Genomic DNA, 24,521 nt, shown 5'->3' with positions numbered 1-24,521 from the left:
GGAGGAGGACAGACAGGTGCTCCAGCCATGCTGTACTCAGGAGAGAAGGTAGTGTGGTATTTAAATCCTCTCCACTTCACTCTTTTGGCTCCAACTTGAGAGGGAGATGGTGGGTCACCTCATTGCCCAGGGGTAGCACCGCAATGGGTGGTCACTTGAAAGGCCATTGGGTCTACAGATGGGTGGGGAGGGGTAGGAGGTAGGGGCAGGGCTGTGGAGGATATGAACCCTTCACCCTTACCTCATCTCTGCCACCTGGGCAGGAAGCGACCTGATGGTCCACACTGACTCTTACTGGTCTGTCTCAAACTGGAATGCTTGCCCACGCCCCACTTCTCCCCTCTTCCCTGGGCTTCCCATTCCCTTTGCATGACTTAACCCCACCCTGGACTCTGGGTCCTTCCTTGATGCTTCCACTCCTGGCTGCCAAAAGGTGACCAGCCTGGGGACATGTCTCAGTCTGCAACTGACCAGCCAGCCCCTGGGAAGTGGGGCCTGGCCTCACTACAGCTGCTTCCTGCCCCCTATTGCTCCAGGCGTGATCTCAAGGGACCATCTTCCTACTCCTGGGACAGACCCCTTGAACCGGGAGGTACCTGAGAGACCTACTACATAGGTATCCCTCACAGAGTAAAAGTCAGGTTCGTCAAGGTGATGAGGCCTGGATGTAGTTGAAGAGGGCTCCCCTGACCAGCCCCCACCCCTGCCCTAGACCCGGCCCACAGGGAAGGGCGCACCTGGTGGGCAGCGCTCACGCAGCGCTGGTAAGCCTTGACCAGGTCCGAGCACAGCAGCACCTCCTGCATGTTCTCACGGTAGCAACGGAGGATCTGGGCCTGCAGGCCCGAGCACACGGGCTCCACCCTGCGGGGCCTGCAGAAGACAAAGCAGCAGATGGCCTTCAGGGGCACGGCCTAAGTGCCCACCATCACAGGTTGGAGCCTCTGGGCACCCGAAAGCCAGGGGTGGGGTGAGGCAGGGGAGGGGAATTAGCCCCACAGTGGGGAGCAGGCATGGGCGAGGTGCTGACGTCCACAGCACCTGCATCACCCTCAGAGAGCAGGATTCTGACTTCCTTATTTTAGAAAAAGGGGAAGAAGGAAGCGGGGAGCAGTGAACTGCTGCTACCTGAGCTCACACACCAGCAGGCAGCAGAGCGGGTGGCACCGTGGGCCTGGGGACCCCGGGCCATGGCTCCTTCCCTAGGTGACAGGGGCCTGAAGGTGACAGGGATGCGAGACGGGGACAGAGGGCAATGGTGCCCACGGGAAGGGTGGCCTGAGCAGTCCACGGGCGACCACGCTCCCCACGCTCCAGGGTGGCCTTTCCAGGCAGTGCCTGCTCACTGCAACCTCCTCCCAGGACTGTCCTTGGTCGGGATAACCTGCAAATGTGACCATATGATTTATACACAAGAGCAAGCCTTATTTCTTTTTTTCATTTTAAAACTAATACCTGCACAATGAAGAAAACTGAAAACTAAAGAAATGCCTAAAAAAGAAAAACTTCCAAATTTCACTTCTTAGAGATAGTCACTGGAATATTTGGGGGATACTTTACAATTTTTTTTTTCTTTTTTCCTTTTTCAAACTATTTAGAACCCACAAAAAAGGAATATACTCTTTTTAAAAAAAAAAAAAAGTGAAGCAAAATCCAACAGCTAGAAGAGCAAAATGTCACAGTGAGGCTGCAGTTGGCACCCAGCCCAGCCTCCTGGGGTGAGCTCTGATCGTGCTCTTCTTCTGGACTCTTCTTCCACTCTGACCCCCCTTCCTGACCCTCGGCCAGCCCCTTGTGCACGCACACTCACACACAGCAGTTTGTTGTCCAGTGCATACCAGGTGCTGTTTCCAGAGTTCACACATTTTCTGCTTGCCTCACAACAGCTTTATTTACGTGGCAGATGTGAGGAAGCTGAAGGACAGAGAAGTTAAGCCACTAGCCAGGGCTGTGCAGCTACCAAGAGGAGGAGCACACTATATGGACTGACATAGTTTCTACTGATTTCTTTTTTCTGAATTGGTTTTAAGGCAGATTAACACGGGAACATTCATAGCTGAGGCAGAGTCACAAAAATCCCTGTCACCGGTCTTTCATAATTAGAAGCCGCTTGTGGCTTTAGGGTGCTCCACAGGAGATGTAAAAATGCAGAAAGACATTCCTCAAGTTTCTCAGGAGTGCAAATGATCACTGTTAAACTTTATGCAGCTTCGCTTCAGTCGGAGAGACATGGGCTTAAATCCAAGCTGGATTTGTTGGGGTAGGGGGGAGGCAGGGAGACCCCCCAAGTTTGATCTCTCTCCCGGCCCAGTTTCTCACACATTAAAAACACAGAGCCATGGAGCAGATGCTGGAACAGGAAAGGACCAGTTATTATCTTAAGATATTTTCAAACAAACCAAATTCATCAGTGAGGAACAGCAAGTGACAAAATACCCAATGCCTCAGGAAACAAGAGATCCAGTGCTTCTCATCTCCCGTTGGAAGCCTGGAGAAGGGCTCTTGCAGCAATATAGTGCCTACTCCACGAGGCCATCTTTCTCTCTGTCCCCAGCCTCATCCTGAGTGCGCTGCAAGTCTCGTGGTTGGGAGACAGCTCTGCAGCTTCAAGCACCGTCCCTCACACAGCGGAATTTGAGGCGAGGAGCGGCCCCGTTTGCAGTCACTTTTTATTAGGCAGAAAAACCCTTCCCTAGAACTTCATGTCTAGAAAATTTCTCCTTTTCTCCTTGGCCAGAACTGGGTCACCACCCCCCTCTAAAATGATCACTAGCAAGGCAGTGAAATGACCACATATGGCTAAAACCAGTTCAGATGTGTGCTCAGGGGCTTGGAAGAAATGGGCGATTTATAAACTAAAGAAGAGGGGACCCCAGTGGCTGTCACACCATTCCATCCCAACTCCAGTGTTGCAACCCTTAAGGGAAAAGATGCAACAGGAGAACCTGGGAGGAAGCAGAGGAAGGACTATGGTGCCATTAGACTCCCAGGACAGTGACCCATGGAGAAAAGGGAGACGTAATGGGTATTTTAATGCTACACCAGTTTCCAATCCTTGAGGTTAGAGTTTTGATTCATCTCTATGTGCATGGACTAAGTTTTCAAGAAATGTCTTAAAGAAGACACATGGGGCACTTCCTCAGCATTAACCTGCGAATATCTTTCTCTTATCTTTGCACATGAAAGACAGGCTGGCTCCGTCGATAATTTCACCTTTTCTTCTCAAGACCTGGGTCATCCTTCTTCACTGTCTTCTATTTGCTGTTGCAGAAAGTTATCTTGGATGAGTATATGACTGGGATAGGGTGGGGTGGAAGGATACTCCAGCATCCCCCCAAAATGCTTGCAGAATCAGTCTCTTTATTTTTATATGTAAAAGATTTTTGACACAGATGTGTCTAATTGGGTACCCTTTAAAATGGATTTTTCTGGGAGGACAGCAGCCTTTCTGGTCAGCGTTTTCTCCCAGGTGAGTCCTCCTTACCTTCTGCTTTCCACCTCTGCTCCAGCTGCTCTGACTTTTCCTTGGGAACACCTTGAAACCTCAGGTTGTCTCTTTGTTGTCTGCCCTCCACCCCCATGGCCTTTCCCTGCTCATTCTTCTCCCGTGCCCCTTTCTGGGAAGGCATGGCAAGTTCTCTTCCCCATTGCAAAGGTGGCTCATGTGATGTTACTCAGTGCCTGCAGGGAGGACAAAGGCTCAACTAGTACTCTGTCCATCTATCTGCCTGGAATCCTTTCCCAGGCTCCTTGATCTCCCCTTGTCACTTCCACTGCAGTCCTTTCACACCAGCCTCTTTTCTGATGCTATTTCCCACATGCCTACACTGCCTGTTTGGATTAGAAGCCCTCGAGGGCACAGCCTCCACCTCACCCTCTTTTGGCACAGGCTCCAGGCAGTGCATTCTCTGTCCTCATGCAACTTCTAAGACCAGCTCACAAGGGCCTATAGGAACTTGACAGATACTGAGTGTTGGGACGAATGGTTTGGAGGCAGAATGTTCCTGAAGCTCAAACTCTGTATGAGGCTTACTGGTGTGGTACAGGGATATCCTGGAATGAAGCTAGTGGGGTCAAAGCAGGCTGGGCGCAAGTCCCTGCCAGTTGGGCCACCGGGGAGCACAACACCCACCTTTTCTGGGCCTTACTCTCCCTGACCTATGACACCAACACTTACTCTGCAGGGGAGTCAATGAACAGTAGAAGTTGTCCCACAAATGTTTCTTTTCCCACAGTCAAATGGACTCTGTCCTGTCCCCGCTGACTTCTCCTTCCAGTTCCTGAATGAGGACTCCCTGCCTTTTGAGGGCAAATCTTACAGAACACTCACCGGGTTCCAAGTTCAGGAGAAACTGGGCTGTGGTGAAATCTATGCACTCAACCCCAATACCACGTCACCCCTGGGACTGTAGAAGGCCTTCTTCCTCTGGAACTTATCAATGTAGGCAACAGTCAATGGGAAAAAATCTCACCCACTTTCCCTGCAAAAAGGCTCTGATTGGGATAGTACAAGGAGATCACTGCTCTCCAAATGAAATGCTTTCTCTGGAGTCAGGCAGGCCTAGGGCTGCAGTCAAGCTCCTCTGGAAAGCAGTCGCACTCCCTACAAAGGCAGCCCACACCCAATCCTTGTCCATCACCACCTTGTTTTAAGATGCACAGAAAAGAGCTCACCTGTTAATAGCTGCTCTTCCAAAACTCAAATGAACTTAACCACAGTGCTATGAACCTTGCAGAGATACAAAGAAGTCCTGTGCTCCTATCTGAGGGGCATCTGTTGGGATGAGCCCTCCGTGTACTACCTAATGGTGTGTGTGGCTTTTAAGGGGTTAACATCACTGGAGTTTGGGGCGGGGGGGAAGGGAGCCCCCTCACCTGCACAGGGGAATAATATCCCTGCCCACCCGAGAAGCTGATGGCTGTCAGACAGGAATGTGTGTAGAAGTATGTGTTGTGACTTGCTGCTCCCCTCAGCGACCTGGCTGCCAGTATGGGGAGCTGAGGTGGGCCAGGGGTGGAGAGGGAAGCTGAGGAGAGGAGGTGCTGGGTGCTGGAGCTGCTGGCCCTGGAACATGAGCTCCCAGCATGGCCTCGGACCTCAGAGGGGTCAGCAGGTGCTCAGTAAATGCCAAGCTGCACAGAGGCCTCCACACAGCTGTCACCCTGCCTCTCCCGACAACTCCGAGAGGAGGGTCGGATCCTTATGACCCTCACACACAGGGGATAGAGGTCTAGGTCATCCAGGCAGCCAGTGACAGGCAACCAGTCAACTCTAAACCTGCCCTCCTCACTCAGACCTCAGTAACCTGGGCAGCGTTCCCAGCTTTCCACCAGCCTCAGCTCCGATCTGTACTATGCAGGGCTGCTGCGGCCCCCACACTGGGTACTCTCCTCTCCCTATTCCACAACCACCTTCACCCACCTCCAGGGACCTCACAGGGTCATGTGGGCCTGGCCCTCTCTCTCTTTGGGCACAAATTTCCCACAGTCTTCTTCTTGGGTGCTCTCCTGGCTCACCCTCTTGACAACCCCTTTATGTCCTCCTGCCCTCACCCCCAGGTCTGTTCCAGCAATTCACCCTCTGGAGCTCAAGACCCCATATCCAGCAGCCTCCTGGACTCTGCCCTCCGCACATTCCTGATGCAGCCTCTCATCACTGCCACCCAGCAGCCTGTTCCTCCTCCCTGTGTCCTCCCATCCCCACCAGCCACCCAAATCAGAGACCTGGGAGACACTCTACACACCTAACAACCCTCAACTGCCCCTCTCTTATCTAGCAACCCTCTCCACCCCCTGCTCCTCTGCTTCCTTCTCACCTGGATGCTTCTAGATGCCACAAACCACTCTTCCTACCTCCAAAGCCATTCTGCATCCTGCCAGCAGAGGCCTGCCAAGCCCCTGCTTCACATCTTCTCTGGGAGGTAAAGACATCTGCCTTGTCTTCTGCCTCATCTGCCCTTCCCCTCCTCCAACTGTGAGTGGTTCCCAATGCAGACCATGCCCCCAGGCCACTTTTCTTTCAACTTGGAGGCCCCTCTCTCCCCACTATGCCCCCTAGTTCTCCTGCTTCTCAAGGTCCAGGCCCCCCGCAGCCCCTCCTGACATCCTCTCCCTTGCCCCATCCCCACACTCAGAGCCCACAGCTTCTCCCCACCATACCTCACACCCCTAGTCTTGGGGTCTGGTGCCTCTCCCATGGATCACAGAAGCCATAGGGCACAGAGCCTGGCTTTGTGGGCATATCAAGGCCCAGCTGCCACCTACAATCAAATCTCCACACCCAGCCTTGCTCCTGCCCTGGGAGGCCCTTTCCTCAGGGCCCAGAACACGCATCCCCTGTGATTTGGCTAGCCCTTGCCTTCTGGGGCTGGTCTCTCCTACCAGCCTCCCTCTCCTGCATCTTCACCATTCCCCTCTTGCCACTGAAAACATGCTCCTCTCTCCAGAGTCTGCATGCACTTGCAACCCAAACCATTTCTAATTCATCTCTCTCTCAAGCCACGGCCTCTTCCCAGTACCCTTCACAGTTTTCGGGGTGGACCTATGTGTTGTCTGCACAGCTCTGTCTGTGGCACCTTCTCCCTCTTTACAGCACCCCAGGACCATGGAGTTATTGGGCCCATCTCCAGGCCAGAGCTTGGGGCCTGTGCATCGGCTACCTGTGTGGCCGTGTGCTCTCTTCCTCTGCTTCTTAACATGGCTAGCAGCAGACATCCAGCTGGGGTTTTCCTTGTCTTCCCCCTGTGCTCATCCCACCTTCCCCACCCCCACTGGAGTTGTCACCCAATTTTATCTCCTGGACAAGGCTCTAAATTCATCTCTGCATCTCTAGCTTCATTACAAGTGCCTCTCAAACTGTTCTGTTTACTCCCAGCCCATCTCCCACATGTGATCAGAGACTTTTCTAGCACATAAAGCAAATCACAGGTTCCAAAAACACCAGGCCGGTTTAAAAAGATGCCAACTCACTGGACCTTGTGCTAGGCATTCTGCCATTTAATCATCAGAAGAAGCCTATAAGGTAAGAACTACAATTTGCCTTAGTTTACAAATGAAGAAATCATAGCTCTGAAGTATTTAGCAGCCAGCTGAAGCTCACAATTTGATTGGCAAGGTTAGGTCTCAGGTCTATATCTTATTCCAAACCCACTGCCTGGAGCCACTCTGCTCACTTGCTTCTCTCAGGGCCCCCAGGCTGCACCACACTCTCTGCCTTTGCAGTCTGCCATCATGTGCCTAGCTGGATATCTGACATCTGTCTCTCACTAGCCTGAGTGCTTTCACTGGGGGCGACCCAGCTGGCAGCAAGCTAGATGAGAGCACAGGTTTAGGCCCTGGTGCAATCCACTGCCTGCCTGGGCTTTACTTCCCAACTTCCCCCAGGCCCAGCACTGCACCAGTGAAACACCCACAGAGGGCTTACTTAATGTCCCTCCTCCCTGGCTTCAATTCTCTCATCTGCACGGCAAACTTCTAAGCCACCTTTCCTGCCACCAGGGACTTCCTTGGGGCCCAGTGACAGCTCTTCTGTGCCCCTTATTGGGTAACCAGGACTGTGTCACAACACATTTGCTTCTCTGCCCCACGCAGGATGTGGAGTCCAGAGGCAGGGCTTTGCCTGTGCTCTTTGTGTTCCATAGTGTAGCGTTATAGGCCGGCGCTGCGCAATAGAGGAGGAGAAAGGAGGAGTCCTGAATAGACACCAGGATCACTACCGCCAGGGGCATTTGGAGGAGAGGAGAAGGAGCAGAGGGGAGGGAAGGGAATGCAAAGGTATGCACCTTTATGAAACAGCAAGGGTGCCACAAGCTCATCCCGCATGGCGTTTAATGCATACATCAGGACTAATAGACAATTAGTCTATTTCAAACATGGAAATGGAGTTCAGAGAAGGGTCTGCATCCTTTTGGGATGCAGCAAGTGTGTCCTTTGCAGCTTCCAGAAGCTCTTCCTGGAGGAGCCTCTGTGGCCCTAAGGGAGACACTAGGTCCCACCAACACTTTAGCTACACCACCAACACTGTAATGAGCAGCTGCTTCATGTCATGCTCTGGGTCAGGGGTCTGCATACAGTTTCTCTCATTTTTGCCACCTGCTTTGAGGAATTACCTCCATTTGCAGGTGAACTGAATTACCCTGGCTTGCCTTAATTCACCCAATTAAGCAAGGAGATGTAATTCAGGCCTGTGGCCCTGCCTTTCAGAGAACTAACACAAGCCAAGGGCCTAAGGCAGGACCTCCTAGGGTGACACTGTGAGTCACATGCTATTGTCCCTGACCTACAAATGGGGACACTGGGTCATAGAGACAGGAAGTGACTTGGTCTAGGTCATGCAGCTAGTCAGGGAGCAGAGAATAAGAGCCTGGTGGGTTTGGTCCCAAAGTTCTCCTTCCCACACAGTGCTACCATACAGTGCTACCTTTTCTCCACTCTGCCTTTAGAGGAGACTCCCAAATTTCCAAGAAGAAATATCCAAGGGCATGGAAAAGGACCAAAGACACTTGCCCCAAACCACACTGTGTCCCAGGCTCCCCAGTGGTGCTAGAAGTTTATTGACGTGTAACAAATCAGAGTGGGCAGAGGGGGAGGGTGGAGTGGAGGGGCTACCAGGCAAGAGCCACAGGAGGCCATGCCAGGGGAGGGGATGATGAATAGGTGGCCCTAACAGGCTGACAACAAAGAACAGAGTCAATTCGTTAGGCAGGAAGGAGAAAGGAAAGGAAGCAGACCATCCCACTAGTGAGCCTGCCTGGGGCAGAGTGGGGACAGGCTGTCTGTCTGTTTGTCCCGGGCCCTGTCCTCCCTCATCAGAGGCACTCTGGCTTCTGAGCATGAGCTGGGAGAGGGTTTCGTGAACAAAGTCCAAGTATCTCTCTTCCTTCCCCCAGTTAATTCCTCTGCCTTTTCACATGTGCAGTTCCCAGAGCCTCTGTGCCCTCTCTGCTTTACTTAATAAATGAAATCTCATCAATGCATCCTTCTTCCATTATCACTGCTGACATCCATCTGATAATATTGGCCTGATGTGGAATTGGGCTATTTGATGTCCTCCTGACATCAAATAACTTAACTTCAGAGAAACGTTGACAGAGGAGGGGCAAATATATGGAGCAAGCTTTTTATTACAGGCAGAAGTAAGGAGATTCCAAGTGAATTAGACATCCGTCTTCGTCAGGTCCAATCTAGCTGCTCAGAAGAGGTTTTGCTTTAACCCCTGGCAAGGGCTGAGCTGCTGGTGGGAACAGCTGGTTACTAAGGACTTGGTTAACTGGCTGCTATTGATGATGTGCCATTCAGCCTGGGTAAGAGGAACCCAAAGATCTCTCCATCGATCAACCTGCCATGCAGGATCACTATCAGTGGCTCAATGCTGGCCTCCAGCTGCCCCCGATCCCTTAGGCAGAAAAGCCAGCTATTCCTGGAGACAAAGCCCTGGTGAGAAGCACTTCTGGGGAGAGTAGAGGAAGAGTTCTGGCTCCCAGGAGGGAAGGAAACACAAATTGGCCCCTGGCTGCCGCTTATTCAATGAAGGAGAATCCTGCCTTGTGACAGGATTCTCCTCTGAGACTATAATTTGACTCTCTCTCTCTCACACCCACACAAACACACACACACACACACACACACACACACACACGCAGGAACAGAGATGGTCCGTTCCTGTGTCTAAAAACAAAACGGAAAAAAGAAAAAAAAAGATCCTAAACTTCCCCCTAAGAATCCCTCTAGATTTACTAACTGTGTGAGGCAGCAGGGACCTGGTGCTTTCTGTGCTCCGGTGCACAGCAGGGGGCCCGGGCACAGTCGCGGTGGGCTTCAGTGTTTGAAGATGGGTTCACTAAGAATACCTGGGGTTGGAGAGCCTGGGGCAGCCCTCACCTCCAAAACAGGCTTTCTGGGGCTGTTTCTGCCAAAGAGAAGCCCCACTCGACAGCTGTGGACCCAGCCCAGGGGACCCCGTGGTGCCCATCCCTGAGTGCACAGTGGGGCAACTTGCTTCAGACTTTGCAGGGACACTGACTTCCAACCTTGATTCTACTTCCTGTGGGTTGAGTGGCGTGAATAACATTAGGGTCCCAAGAATTTCCAGGCAGGACTCCATGGGCAGCCACTTCTTTTCCCCCATTCCATTCCCCAGTTTGGATCCTTGCCATCTGTTACCCGGACAATTCCAGTCACCTCCTGGCTAGCCTCCCCACTCCAATCCACATCCTTGCTGATATGAATTAAAGGGACAATTCTAAAGGATGAGGATCAGGTTCTCTGGCTCAAAAATTCCCAGTTCCTGCAGAAGGACACCCAAACTCCTGGGCCTGCCGTTCGGCCTCTGCGCTCTGACCCCGGCTTTATGGATATTCCATGGGTCCTAGAAACCAGGGCCTTAGAATGACATTGCATTCTGAACCCAGACACTGCTCCTCCACAGGAAAGCTACACCTTTCCCTCTGCTCTGCCTTGCCTTTCCTGTACCTTCCATTGACCTGTTACCTTCTTAGAGCCTTTCCCACGGAAACACTCACATGCATCTGCCTAGAAACCCAAAAGCACCCCTTCACTTCCTTCATTCCTGTAACCCATATTAATTACTGAGTGCCTACGATGCACCAGACCCTTAAAAAGATGAGGACGAGCCCTGTGAGCAAAGCTGTCTTCTCTCCTACAGCCGTAAGACCAAGGCAGGTACAGCCTTAGCTCTTCACAGCCTTGAGGAGGCAGCCTCCCTCTTGCCTGGGGACCTTCTTATGGCCTTGCACTCTGAATCTCAAGATGCACCAACCCACCTCTCTTGTTGTTTCCAGACCCCCAGTGATGCTCGACCCCAGGGCCACGAGAACACCGTCTGACACAAGCAGAGGTGTGACACTCACAATAAAAGATTGGCAAGCGTTTGCCAATTCAGATTGGCAGGGACCTGGGGAGTATGTAAGAGGAAGGATTCTAAGGGTGCCAGGTCAGGAAGGAAGCAGGGTAATGGAGGGGCTGGGTTACTGATAGCAACACACTAAGCAGGGATTCTGGAGTTGCCACCCAGTGGTTGGATGACTGAGGCCAGGACTCCGCGGAGGCCTGTGTCAAGTGAAGTTGTGAGGCCGACACACGGCTTGTTGGGGAATGAATTGCGTCCCTCTCAAAGGTCACATTCAGGTCTTAATCTGTGTTCCTGTGAGTGTGAACCTGTTTGTAAACAGCATCTCTGCAGAAGGGGAGGTGAGTCAGGGTGCGGACTCACTGGTGAATAGGATCTTACATGTCCTAATTAAGTGTGGCCAAGTGCAATCAGGGTGGGCCTGAATCTGTATGACTGTAGGCGGTATAAAAGAGAGAGGGAATATAGATTCAGTCAGTCAGAGAAAGCAACAGGAAGAAGCCAAAGAGGAGAGAGAGACAGTCATGTGATGGAGGAGTGCCACCGCCAGAACACTAGTGACCCTGGGAGGAAGCATGGCCTTGTCAATATCTTGATGTTGTGTTTCTAGACTTCAAAATTGTGAGATAATAAATGCTGGTTGTTTAAAGCAATACCCTGTGTGTTGTTTGTCATGGCAGCTCTAGCCAACTCAAGATACAACTGGTCTAGTGCAGAGGAAAGGATTTAAGGTGCTGGGAATGCTAAGGTGGATTTATTGCTTGTAACCCACTCATCTACCCCTGGGCAGTCCAAAGGACACACCCTCTGCCAAGGCACTGTGAGATACAGAGAAGGGGAGTGTCTGGGTTTGCTCTATGCAGGCCAGGAATGATGGCCGGAGATGGAAATGGGCTGCTATGGAAATGGGCTCCCTGAGTTTGGTGAGAGAAGGGGATCTTGGTGCAGAACAGTACAAGTGGGGCACATATCTGCTAGAGAGCAGGTGAGAGTAGACACTGTAACAGGCAGCAGCAATCTTTGGGGGTGGCTAACTGACCCAGGTAGCACTAGGACTCAGACAGCTGGGCAGTCTTGGTTGGTTTATGTATGTGAAAACACCTCCACCCTGATGAGAAGAGTTTCTGCAACAAACAACAGTCACAAGTGCCCCCACCTCCAGTTCTCAGCCTAAGCCAGTTACTGATCAAGAGCTGCATTTCTGTGGCAGGTATAGCCTGGTGGGCACATGAGGTACCAGGGGGGTCCCAGTGAGCTCTTGAAAACCACCCACTTCACTCATGGAGTTGGAAACAGTTGGTTAGAGCTACTCAGAGAGTCTGGGGACTCCCAGCAGCATCCCTTCCAGCTTTGGAGAACCCCAGTTTCAGAGCTTCAGGCAGAGCTCTGGAGCATCAACTCCCTGACCCTCATTGCTGCATCTCCTCCGGTGGTCTGGTAGGTCCCTAAATCCTGCATGGAGCCCCTTATTCCAAGAACACACAGAGAAGCTTCTGTTTTCCTGATTTAGCCCTGAGTGGTGCCAACCATTCTTCCTCGGGCCTGGATCATGCAACTCTTCACTCCATCCCTGAGCCAGTTACCAACCAGCCTGCTGGCCATGCTCAGGCACCCGCCTGGCTTCTGTCCAGTCCTGTGACTCCTTGTCAGAGCTGGGCCATCATGCTGAGTGTATTCGTCCCTCCACTCACATCCATGCATGCTTACTATGAGCAGGCACTACAGAGGCGATGGGGGGGCGGGGGGCTCCACAGTGAACAGAACCAGGCCCTGTCTTGACCAGAGGGAGCTTCTCGCGTGGTGCAGTAGAAAAGCACAAATCAAGCAACCACAGAACCAAGCATGAAACAAAAAAAGCTGTGCTGGACGCTGTGGAGGGAAGGTTGACATGCTATGGCAGCATGTGGCATAGGAACTTGTCCTGGTCAAGGGGATCGAGGCAGAGGGAAGGCTTCCTGGAAGAGGTGAAGTTTGAAGTGAGGGCCAGTCAAGTGGAGAGTCTACCAGGGAAGACAGGGACAGGTGGCATGTGCAAGGTAGAACCTTGTTTGTTTGGGCTCCTAAACCTCTTAGGAATCTGTTCTCAAGTCTTTATATCCTGCCCCTTTCTGACTCTCACTATGCCTCACCCAGACTCTACAGTAGCTTCCCCAAGGTCTCCCTCCCTCCATCCTCCCCCTGCCACCTGGAGAACTATAAGGTACTGGGACTGGAAGTCACTCCATGTTCAGAATCCTCCAACCATTCCTTGGCAACAATCAGGTAAAATCCAATTCCCTTTGTGTGGTATACAGAGCCCTTTGCAATTTGGCCCCTGCATCTCGACACTGTCTCTTGCCTCTCCAGCCATGGGTTTTGCTCTCACAGAGAGGACATCCTGTTGTTTCAGGAGCATGCTGGTTTGGGGGGCCTCTGTGCCTGTGGCACTTCCTCTGATCATAACCCTGCCAGTCTAATGGACCCGCCCTCACGACTTAGCCCTCTCCCAGTCTCCTGCAAATCTCCTGCCTCCCTCAGATAGACCCAGGTGCTAGTATGCAAACAGCAGGTCAAGGTCTACTGTGTGTCTGCACAGCAGAGTGCCGAGGAGCAAGTGTAAGAAAGACGCAGGGAGCCCTACCAGGAGCTTGCACGTGGACCTGCAGTGCTTGTAGCTGCCAGAGGCATATCTGCTTCTCTCTTGGTCTGTGAACTCCCCTTTGCACTGGTTTGTCCCCAACATCTCCCAGGGCTGCATACAGCAGGTGGTGAAAGAATGAGCTCCTTGCCACCCTCTCAGCATGCCCTCCGTGTTCCACCTAGGCACCACTGCTCTCACTCCTCCTTTTCTTGGAACACTCTCTCCTTCCCTGCCTGCTTTTCAAGGTGCTGCACAAAGGCCATGTGTGTGCCCTCCACCACCAACCTCTGCAGGTCCACAGTACACTTCCTGCCATTATCATGTCGTGGTGGTGGTGGGGGGGCACACACAATGTGGGGCTTCGAGCTGCAGTCATTGGCTGCATCTCCTTCCTCCAGTTGTCCCCCTTCCCTGTAGCCAAGCGTTTCTGATTCTGCAACAAGGCTTTTGCTCTGTGATCCTCCCCAGCCCTCCCAGGCAGTGCAGTCTCCTCTCTCCGAGGGGCCTAAGGCCCTTCCCACCACCATCGCTACCCCAGGCAGTGAATTCCAGTCCCTCTCCCAGTTAGACTATTTCAGCCTCAAGGGCAGGACCCATACAGTATCACTCTGCTTTCCCAGGACCTCACATAATACTGAGCCTGGAGCAGATATTCAATAAATAAAGGTAAGGGGACAGGGCATCCATAGTGAAGTCATCTGGGCTTTATCTCCTCACAGTGGCCATGGGGCAGAGGCCACATCCCATGGACACATGAGGCGTATGAGGTGTCTGCACGATCTGACTTGGCAGCTTCACTCAGTGCCTCCTCAAGGTGAGCCTGTCCTGAGCCAAACTGGACGCTGCTTTCCAATCTTCCCCTGAACACAATTCCTCTTCCTGTTGCCAGCCTTGCTGGCTTTCCAACCACAGCCAGGGCCCCCACCCACCTAGCTCTCCTCTGGGATTTGTTCTTGCTCTCCTGCAGCTCCAGGTCAAGTCTGACAGGGGCCCAGCCCTGCTGCTCTTTGTAGCTGGAGCCTCTGCTGCATTCCACCTGGCTTCCTGGGGGGGGCGCCTGCTTGGCCCCCACGAGACCTACATGGCAGCTCTGGGCACTCAAACCTGCCTGCTGGATGTACAGGCCAGGGAGACTGTACTCAAGGAGTTCTCTCCGGGGCTGGGCTGGATGGGATCATGCCCTCCCCCCACCTGCCCACCCAGGCCTGTCATAGGAATTAGGGGAGTTGAAGAGGGCTTTGCTAAGCCCCCAAATGTGGGAGTTTTAAGTGCCTGACATCTCCCCCTCCAGGTCCATTGTTCAGGTACAGGAAAAGGTTTGCAATGCGTCCCTGCACCCAAGGAGAGGGACAGCATCCCATATAAAACACAGGGTCAGGGGGATGAGAACTCAACCCACACCCAGACAAGGGAGTCTGAAAGGGCGAGGGGCAGAAAAACCTTGAGAATATTGCCAGTGAACTACTGGCAGCGAGTGACAAAGCGTTCCCCTTCCCTGACCGTTCCTGCTGTCAGGGCTCCTCTGGGGCTGGCTGCCCTCGCCTGCCTCTGCCTCTGTATCTTTCTGGGCAGCGAGACCCAGTAGATTGGGGTTGCTGAGTAATGGGTCACCATATCAGAAAAAGGCAACATTTTTATAAAGAGAGAAAAGGTGATGGAGCAAATGCTGTAGGACAACAGTTAGGGAATCTGCAGAATTCTCTGTATCATTCCTGTAACCTTTCTATGGCTTTGAACTTATCTCAAAATAAAGCAAACAAACAAAAAGGGTGGTGGTTGACAGGGCTGAATGTATTAAGAAGGATGCACTCATCCCAATAAAAAGCCCATTGGTTTTCTTTTCTTTTTTTTTTTTTTTTTAATTTTGGCAGAGAGTGGGGTTGGGGAAGTTTGACAAATGATTCTAAGCTCACTTGAAGAAACAAATTGGAAAAAAAACACCACCAAACTGGAAGAATTTGCACTGCCAGAAAGTTAATATTTTAACTAACTGTAGGTTCATAATATGATTTAAACATATTTAAAATGTACAGGACTAGATGTGGAAAAGGGAGTCTAGAGATGGACCCAAGTGTTTAAGTAGGAATTAAGCATATGATTGGGGTAGAAATGTACATCAGTGCTAATGGGACACAGGGCTCCAGGTTTGGAAAAAAAAATTAAGGCAGACTTATTTTACACCTAAATAAATTCTAGAGGGTTCATTTGGGGCAACAATTTTAATGGCAGAAAATACTATCATGAAAGCACTAGTCCTAAATGTAAGGGTACACAGGATTATAATATTAGGGAAGATTATAATAAAGGACTTGGCCATGTGATATAAGCTACAAACAGAAAAATGAACAACAAAAATCCAGACCTCTCTCCCCCATCAACTTCTAAAGGGTAAAATATAAAACAAAAAATTAACTAGAAAAATAGTCACAACAAAAATGAAAGGAAAAAAAGATTAATAGCACCATTATACAAAGACCCTTTGTAATTAATTAAGAGGAAAAAAAAATGAGACAGTGGGCCATGGCCATAAGTAAGCAGTTTACAAAAAAGAAAGACAAATGGCCAATAAAGGTATGAAAAATTATTTAACTTCACTAGTACCTGAAGAAATGAGGAGTTTTTAAAATAAGAGTTTTTGTTTTTTTAGCTTTGAGATTGGCAAAGATACTTTTGAAAAGATAGTTAAAATCCTGTACGGGGTATGACAGAATACTGAGCAACTGTAGAAAGGAATGAAGTTATGAGGCAAGCAACTATATGAATGAACTGTGAGGACATTTTGTTGAGTGAAATAAACCAGAAACAAGAGGAAAAATATTGTATGGCTTCACTAATGCAAACTAACCACAATGAGCAAATTTTGAGAATTGAATTTGAGTGCATAGCTTATCAGGGGATAGAAAGTGAGCAGAGATTGGACAATCGATAATTAAGGAGTACAGAATGTTCAAACAAGGCTCGTTGTAACGCTTGCTGGATTGTGAGCTCTTTAGGCAGTCATATCTATCCCTGAGTTTTAACTGTTATTTCTAAATTCTGAGGTGCTGTGTGCTCTCTGTGTATAACCTAGTCATTCCCTGGAACATTGGGTATCTGTGTGATACCCAAGACTCAGAGTTAGAGTTGTGCATCTCTGAAAGTCAACTTTACTCCATACAGTATCTATTAAAGAAGCTGAAAAAGTGACTAGACTTCAATTTGAGATATGAATGAAGTGTATCTGGTTAGAACTAAGGTAAATCCCAACACAGGGTAAAGAAGGATATTGTCTATATTTTAAAACTTCAACTTCTTTATGAGACCAAGGGAAGAGGTGTTTATTTTGCCTCAGATTTCAATTTTCTGTAGCATACTATCTAACCTGTCTGGTCATTTTATTTAAACAATCTAATTACATGGAACCTAGAATAGGGAATGAGGGCTTATTATTCTATACAGGTGAACATAATAACCCAATACATTCTAGAGTACTGGGGACAGAAAATAAAAAAGTATTTGCAAAGTACCCATGAGGGACTGGGGGGAAATGTGGAAATATTAAACTTCCCCAGGTGGAAAGTTTAATTCCTAATATTCTCTCAAGCATTAGGGACTCCTGATGTATTAAGCCAAGCCTTCAATCTGGAGGCTTGCCCTTATGAAGCTTATTCTGGAATGCAAAGCTAAGCCTACTTTTGATTATGCCTATGAGTCACCCCCAGAGAACCTCTTTTGTTGCTCTATAGTGGCCTCTCTGTCTAAGCCAATTCTGCAAATAAACTCCCTATCCACCCCCCCACACACACACACACACATGGGACATGACTCCCAAGAATAAGCCTGGCCCTAGCATCGTGGGATTGAGAATGACTTCCTGACCAAAAAAGGGGGAAAGAAATGGAACAAAAAAGATCCTTGTGGAGGTTACTCTTATGCAAGCTTTAGCCAGATACTTCAAACTAGCACAGTATGCCAAGCCCCAACCAACAGTATTCTTGAAAACCCTAATGAATACCCTGGGCTCTAACTAAGACTCTATACAAATTTTTCTTAGTAAGTTTAATTTTTCAGAAACACAAGATTGTTTCTATGCCTGATAAGCCCTGAAACCCAGAAGTGCAAGTCTCTCCAAGAACATCAACCAGTTTTATTCCTCTATTCCATACAGTCAACACCCCTTTTTCCAGCACAAAGAAGTTAAAATGATCATTTCCCAGATACCCCTGAAGACTGAGAGAATGAGCAAATAAGGAGGAGGTGTAACTGAGAAACTAGGATTTAGCAAGTGATTATGACTACTGAATCATTACATGGATTATTGGAATAGCCAGAAGGAAATTCCTGAAGTATCTGAACTATAATCCAGTAGCCTTGATTTTTTAATAATGATTGTACAACTATATGGCTTTTATCTTGTGATTGTGTGACTGTAAAAATCTTTTAAAGACATGCATGAAAAAAAAAACACTGAAAAAAAAAATCCTGTATGTGGGAAGTCTTGAGAAAGTGAAGACCCTCAAGGATCACTGGAGGCAAAACTGGTGCAGCCTTTCTTGAAGGCCAGTTGGTAAAATGTACATAAATGTGTGTAAACATACAGTTGTGTATTTGTGTGTGTATATTCTTTGACCCTAGTTCCTTCTAGAAGGATTTAAATAAATAAGTACATAAAGACAGATGAGGTTGGTTGTTGTACTATTCATGATATTGGTAAAAAATTGGACAACACCTAAGGACCCACCACTAAGAGACTGGTTACCTAAATTCTGGTGTGATCATCTAGAAGAATAATATGGTCATTAAAAATGAAGATGAAGTCTATATTTGCTGATGCAGAAATACGTCCAAGACATGCGGAGGAGGGAAACTGGCAGGTCCTGAACTGCCTGTGTCACAAAAGATCATAATCCCATTTGTGTGAAATTGTGTGTCTGCGCTTCTGTGAACACAAGTGCTGTCTGGAAACTATACCAAAGTACAAGCAGTGGAGAGATTTTGGATTTTTTTTTTTCAACTCTGTACTTCTCTGCATTGTTTTTATTTTTTAAGCAGAAGACAAACTACTTTTCGTTTTGAAAAGCTGTGGAGATATATACTCATCTGAGTATTTTTTTTATCACTCATCACTTAAAGATGCTACATTAAACAGCAAATCAAACAAGGTGTGCTGGTTTGAAAGGAAGTATGCCCCCTAAGAAAAGTCATGTTTTAATATAAATCCCATTTCATAACGGTAGAATAATCCCTATTTCAATACTGTATATTTGAAACTGTAATGAGATCATCTTCCGGGTTGATGTGATTTAGTTAAGAATGGTTGTTAAACCAGATTAGGGGATGACATGTCTCCACCCATTTGAGTGGGTCTTGATTAGTTTCTGAAGTCCTATAAAAGAGGAAATATTTTGGAGAATGAGAGATTCAGAGAGAGCAACACTATGAAGCAGAGAGTCCACCAGCCAGTGACCTTTGGAGATGAAGAAGGAAGACGCCTCCTGGGGAGCTTCATGAAACCGGAAGCCAGGAGAGAAAGTTAGAAGATGATGCTGTATTTGCCATGTGCCCTTCCAGCTGAGAGAGAAGCCCTGACTGTGTTTGCCATGTGCCTTCTCATTTGAGAGAGAAACCCTGAACTTCATCGGCCTTCTTGAACCAAGGTATCTTTCCCTGGATGCCTTTGATTGGACATTTCTATAAACTTGTTTTAATTGGGACATTTTCTCGGCCTTAGAACTGTAAACTAGCAACTTACTAAATTCCCCTTTTCAAAAGCCATTCCATTTCTGGTATATTGCATTCTGGCAGCTAGCAAACTAGAACACAAGGTATAGACACCAAATTTAAAGTCCTAAGCACAATGACTGCATGAACTGAAAAGTCCATTTCCTACAGTGTCATTATATGTATATAATACAAAGATCCACACATAATAATGATTCTATAGAGAATGAAGACAGATGGGCATGAATTACAGAGTAAAGGAGTACTTGCACACAGTAGGGGCTCAATTAATACTTGTTGAATTAGAAGCAAAGAATAAAGGATGTATTTATCTTCAACTTCTGCCAAAACAGAAGTTCCAAATCAATCTGTTCACAGATAGCATCAATGGTGTAAGTGTAGATTCTCGTGTGTTTGTTAAAAGATCAGTCATGTTGTTTTGGCATCTCATCTTGTTTCATCACTGCCCAGGTATGTGAGAGATAAAATTCTTACTTGTTACACTATCACAACTCACAGTTGTCGCAAGCCAGGGGCTATGGAGCAGGAAGCCATTTCTAGGCATTCTTTTTCTCCTGGTTTATGCCCCATACACACACAGAGAGAAAGAGAGAGAGAGAGAGAGGGAGGGAGGGAGGGAGGGAGGGAGAGAAGGAGAGAGAGAGAGAAGGAGAGAGAGAGAGGGAGGGAGAGAGAGAGAGAGAGAGAGAGAGAGAGAGAGAGAGAAGGAGAGAGAGAGAGGGAGGGAGAGAGAGAGAGAGAGAGAGAGAGAGAGAAGGAGAGAGAGAGAGGGAGGGAGAGAGAGAGAGAGAGAAGGAGAGAGAGAGAGGGAGGGAGGGAGGGAGAGAGAGAGAGAGAGAGAGAGAGAGAGAGAGAGAGAGAGAGAGAGAGAGAGAGGGAGGGAGAGAGAGAGAGAGAGAAGGAGAGAGAGAGAGGGAGGGAGGGAGGGAGGGAGAGAGAGAGAGAGAGAGAGAGAGAGAGAGAGAGAGAGAGAGAGAGAGAGAGAGGCTTAAACAATAGACTGAAATGAGTGTAAAACTGGGTAGAGACAAATGTAATTTCCTGCACTTGGGTTTAAAAATAATCAGCCACACAAGGGCAAGATGGGAGAGTTGTGGCTTTACAGACTTAATACACTACTTCTGGAGTAATCTTCCTACAACACACATCTGAGTTGGTCATTTCAAAGCTCAAACACTCTTGATGGCTTCCTAAGGCATGAAAATCAAGCCCAAAGCCCTGGTACTCAAAATCCTATGGTCTGGTTCCAGCTACATTCTCCAGCATCACTGCCCTCTGTGTGGTAGCTTCTGGAGGAAGGTTGATTTGGATCTCCAGCTCATTAGGTGCATGACTTGGATAAACCTATGTACTTCACTGACTCTCAATTTTTTTGTCCATAAATTGGGATCATAAATGAAAAGATATATTTAAGCACCTCACAGTTTGCCTGGACCATAAAAAGGGTCTGATAAACACTCAAGCCCTCCCAGATCTATTCCTCCTCTATCCATGGAAATATTTAAAGGAGAAACAAACACCAGTGTCGTCAGTTGATTCTGTTTAGTAAAAATAAGGTGAGTTAAGATCCCCTTCCCGACAACGAGGGTTGTGAGGCAGTGGGTCGTCGTTTCCAGTGGTGTTAAAGCAGAGCTTGTGGAGGAGCCCTGCTTGGGGATTAGTGGGTTAAACTGCAGCCACAAGGAAGGAGGCCCTGCTGCCCCCAGCCAAGCTGTTGGGACTAAGGCAGCTCTGGCTGTGATTACCGATTGGCAAAACCCCAGGAGGAATAAGGGTTTTCCTGACTAAGCACGAGAACATTTTAGCTGCTTGGATTTTATCTCTGATTATGAGAGGCATTTCATTTTAAAACCTTATTGGCATCGGTTTCTCTAATGTGGCTGAGGGCATGACAAATTAAACTTGGGAAGAGTCTAGACTGCATGCTGGATTCTAACAGCCTCGGCAGTAACAAATGGGAGCAGCTGACCTGTACTGAATCCTCACTATCTGCCAGCACTCTGCTTACTGCTTTTATTGACAAGCCTGGGTCATCTAAATGTCACCTCACTGAGTTGTTCTCTTACTTCCATTTTATAGCTGAGAAAAAAAGACACAGAGAAATTAGATAATTTGCTCAGGCACAGAACTAGTACACAGTGGGCTAAGAAGATGGAGTCATTTTGCTAATAAGTTTCCCCCTCCCCCACCTCCCACTCCCAGGCCAGTGGTCACAAGCAAGTGGTCTCTTGACAGTTTTCTCTAGTGGAAATGAACTGTTTTAGCCTGGACTTACAAATTGGGAGAGTGAGAATATGTTGATCTGGACAAGAAGCACTGTTCATTCCTACTTTCTCCAGGTTCTCTGGGTTAGGACTTGCTGCTGCCGGTCTTCATGGCAAGGTTGCCTGCAGGTGGAGGCATGGAAGAGGCTGCATGCTCCCTGCTGCTGACCCCCAGGGATAAGAGAATGGGTGGAGAGCCCCCTCCCCATATCCTGGGAAGGGGATACCTAGTTTCTCAGTCAATTCAATCAAGCAGCTCAAAGACAAGACACCTTAAGAATTCTAGATCTTAGGATACCCATCTGGGCCCTGGGCACCAGGGATTATTGGAATTCCAGGTAGCCCAGCAAGGGCATGGAAGGGAGCACTGCAAGGCTAGCTCCCTATACACTCCCTCCAACCCCTTTCCAGTTTAGATGCCTCCTGCTCTGCCCAGACTATTAACAATATATGTCTATTGTGGCCTGTGGACAGCACCTACCTGCTCTATAATAGAGTTGGGAAGAGGGGATATCCACGTGTAGCTTCTCAGCCCTCACGGAGGATGTAAGGGTAGAATAAACTAACTTGTATTGGCCTCTGTGGGGCGTGTGATTTAATCATCATGGGAGCTTGGCAAGGAAGTCCTTACAATGAAGACCTTGAGGCCGGAAGAGATGGAATGAATTGTACAAGGCTTTCAAGATGAGGCTCCAAAGCCCTTGGGCTTCACAGGACAGAAACCACAGGATTTCCAGACCAGACACAGAAACTCACTTGAGTTCAGAGGGTGGCAGTATGTTCAATGCCCCTTGCCCCAAATCATTCACCTTCTCACATCAAAACTTATTTCTAATTTGCAACTGCCTGCACTGCTTCTCCATGGCCCTTCCAAACTCAGTCTGTCATATTAAGGTTGGAAGTTAAGCTCAGTGCCAGGTGAGATGCCGTTCTATTTCCACCAATAAAACAAATGGCAGTATAGTATGACTGAAACCAGCGGACCAGAACCAGAAGGCTTGGGTTTAGGTCTCTACCTTATTACTAACTGCTCTCTTCACATGAGGAAGAAAGCCTGAGGGAGTTCAGAGCCCAGGGCCACATGCAGTCCACTGGCCAAACATGAGGTGGTGCTGCCCCCTGCAGCAGCATTCCAGTGCCGTTCCCAAAGGAGGTGAGACACAAACTTACGAGCATGACTCATGTCCACATTCTCTGCCCAACTGAGTTTGATTTCCTGATTGGATTTTTAAGAACATTTTAATCCAAAGCAATAAAGAAATAAAATGGCCTGTAATCACGTGGCCCAAATAACCCATACCTAAATGGGCCTATAACAAATACATTGCGATGAAATAAAAAGAGAGAATTAAAATCTTCCCTCTTTCCCTTCCAGTTCCTATCTTCATTAATATCAACAGTTCTTCGGTACTTTTCCTGAAAAACATCTATCTCCTTTCTGCTTAATCTGAGGGTCTCTCTCTCTCTCACACACACGCACACATACATACACAAACACATGCACATACACACTCTCTCTCACGCACACACACAGTGCTCTGACCTTCCAGCTCAGCACACAGAGCCGTCTCTTTGTCTTACAAAGGCAGAGGATGCCATTGTGTGCAGGCCCTATGAATGATTTGTCTGGTCCCCTATTAATTGGCATTTAGGATGTTTCCAGTATTTGTTCTTGCAAGCATTGCTGGAATGAAACACCAATACACTTCCTGATTCATTTTTACTGTGTCCCGTAAATCCCAAAAGTAGACTTATTGGGTAAAGGATACTTGCATTTTAAATTTTGATACTGCCCAACTGCTCGCTAGAAAAACTGCAGCAAATGATACTCTCAACAACCGGTAAAGACTGCCTTCCTGGTTCTCTAAAAGGACTGGATCTTCTCAATCTTTACCATTTTTGACAATTTGACAATTTGAAAACCAGCTCCATGCTGTCTGCATTTGTGTTTCTTAATAATCAGAGGTCAGACTGAAAAGCCTTGCCAGTGAATTCTGGTGCCTGCACTTTGCCCATTTGTAGATGGGCTGTTTTGTCCTGTTCTGAAATGGAAGAGCTTTGTCTGTATTTAAGGGAGTTTACCATTGTTTTAAACACAGAACAAATATTTTTCCCTGGTTTGTCCCCCTACCCAAGGAATCAGTCTAAAAGATGAAGGAGAAAAAAAGTCAAGCCTTACCTAAGTTCACCAGGCTCTCTGATGCTTTCTAGTAAACTGGTGAGAAATTCTGTGGCTATAGCTTTTCCTGCAGTATTTCTGCCAGACCGAATTTATATGGGTCACATTCACCAAATTTTTTTTTTGATTTCCGAGTTTGGTGTCCTGCTATAGCAGGGGTTTCTCGACTACAAGATTGCCAAGTACTAATTTTCATTAAGCGAGTTTGGTTTAAAGAATACAACAGGGAGAAGAGGGTGAAAGTAGAGTGGGGAATTAGATCTGGAGAGGAAGGCAAGCGCTGATTTGAATCAGCATAACTGAATGTGGAATAGGTGCTTGGAAAGATAATCTTCTGCTCAGGAGCTAAGAAGGGAGGGAGGCAGGGCAAACTAGGGGACAAGGCAAGAAAAGGATCAGCAGGGCTGCCCAACGAGATAATGTAAGCAATTTCAAATGTTCAAGGAGTCACATTCAAAAAAGCAAAAAGAAATGGTGAAAAGAATTTAATAATGTATATTACTTAACTAATTATATCAAAATATCATTTCAACATGAAAAAATTATAAAATATTTTACTTCTTTTTTTTTTTTTTACTAGATCTTTGAAATCCAGTGTATATTCTACACTTACAGCACGATTTGAACTTGCCTCATTTCTAGTGCTCGGCAATCCATGTGGCTTGTGGTAGCAGCACTGGCACAGCTCAGGACTAGCTTTTTTTTTTTTTTAACTTTTTTTTTATTGTATAGTATAACATATGTACAAAGCAAAGAAATGAAAAAGGAATAGTTTTCAAAGCACTGTTCAACAAGTAGTTACAGGACAGATCCCAGAGTTTGTCATGGGCAACCATACAATCTTCTCATATTTTTCCTTCTAGCTGCTCC

General features: G+C 48.0%; 1 protein-coding gene across 10 annotated transcripts in view; it reads right to left on the bottom strand.

The window, feature by feature from the left end:
- The window catches only part of CHCHD6 (coiled-coil-helix-coiled-coil-helix domain containing 6), a 358,373-nt gene that overhangs the window by 20,524 nt on the left and 313,328 nt on the right, over nucleotides 1-24,521 (bottom strand). For 8 of the 10 annotated variants that reach the window (XR_013157713.1, XR_013157712.1, XR_013157715.1 and 5 more), the window contains one exon: nucleotides 738-873. The exons of 1 other annotated variant lie outside the window; for it this stretch is intronic. Coding sequence is in view for 4 of the 9 variants with exons in the window: in XM_077116310.1 (XP_076972425.1) it covers nucleotides 738-873 (136 nt within the window). In the remaining 5 variants the exon portion in view is untranslated. Of the gene's footprint in view, nucleotides 1-737; nucleotides 874-1,749; nucleotides 3,682-24,521 lie in introns of those variants that run through there. One more of the 10 variants, XM_077116314.1, reaches the window with a different exon arrangement.

Source organism: Tamandua tetradactyla, chromosome 9 (genome assembly GCF_023851605.1).
Source record: "Tamandua tetradactyla isolate mTamTet1 chromosome 9, mTamTet1.pri, whole genome shotgun sequence".
NCBI classification, from domain to species: Eukaryota; Metazoa; Chordata; class Mammalia; order Pilosa; family Myrmecophagidae; genus Tamandua; species Tamandua tetradactyla.
This window is presented reverse-complemented; position numbering and strand designations above follow the sequence as displayed.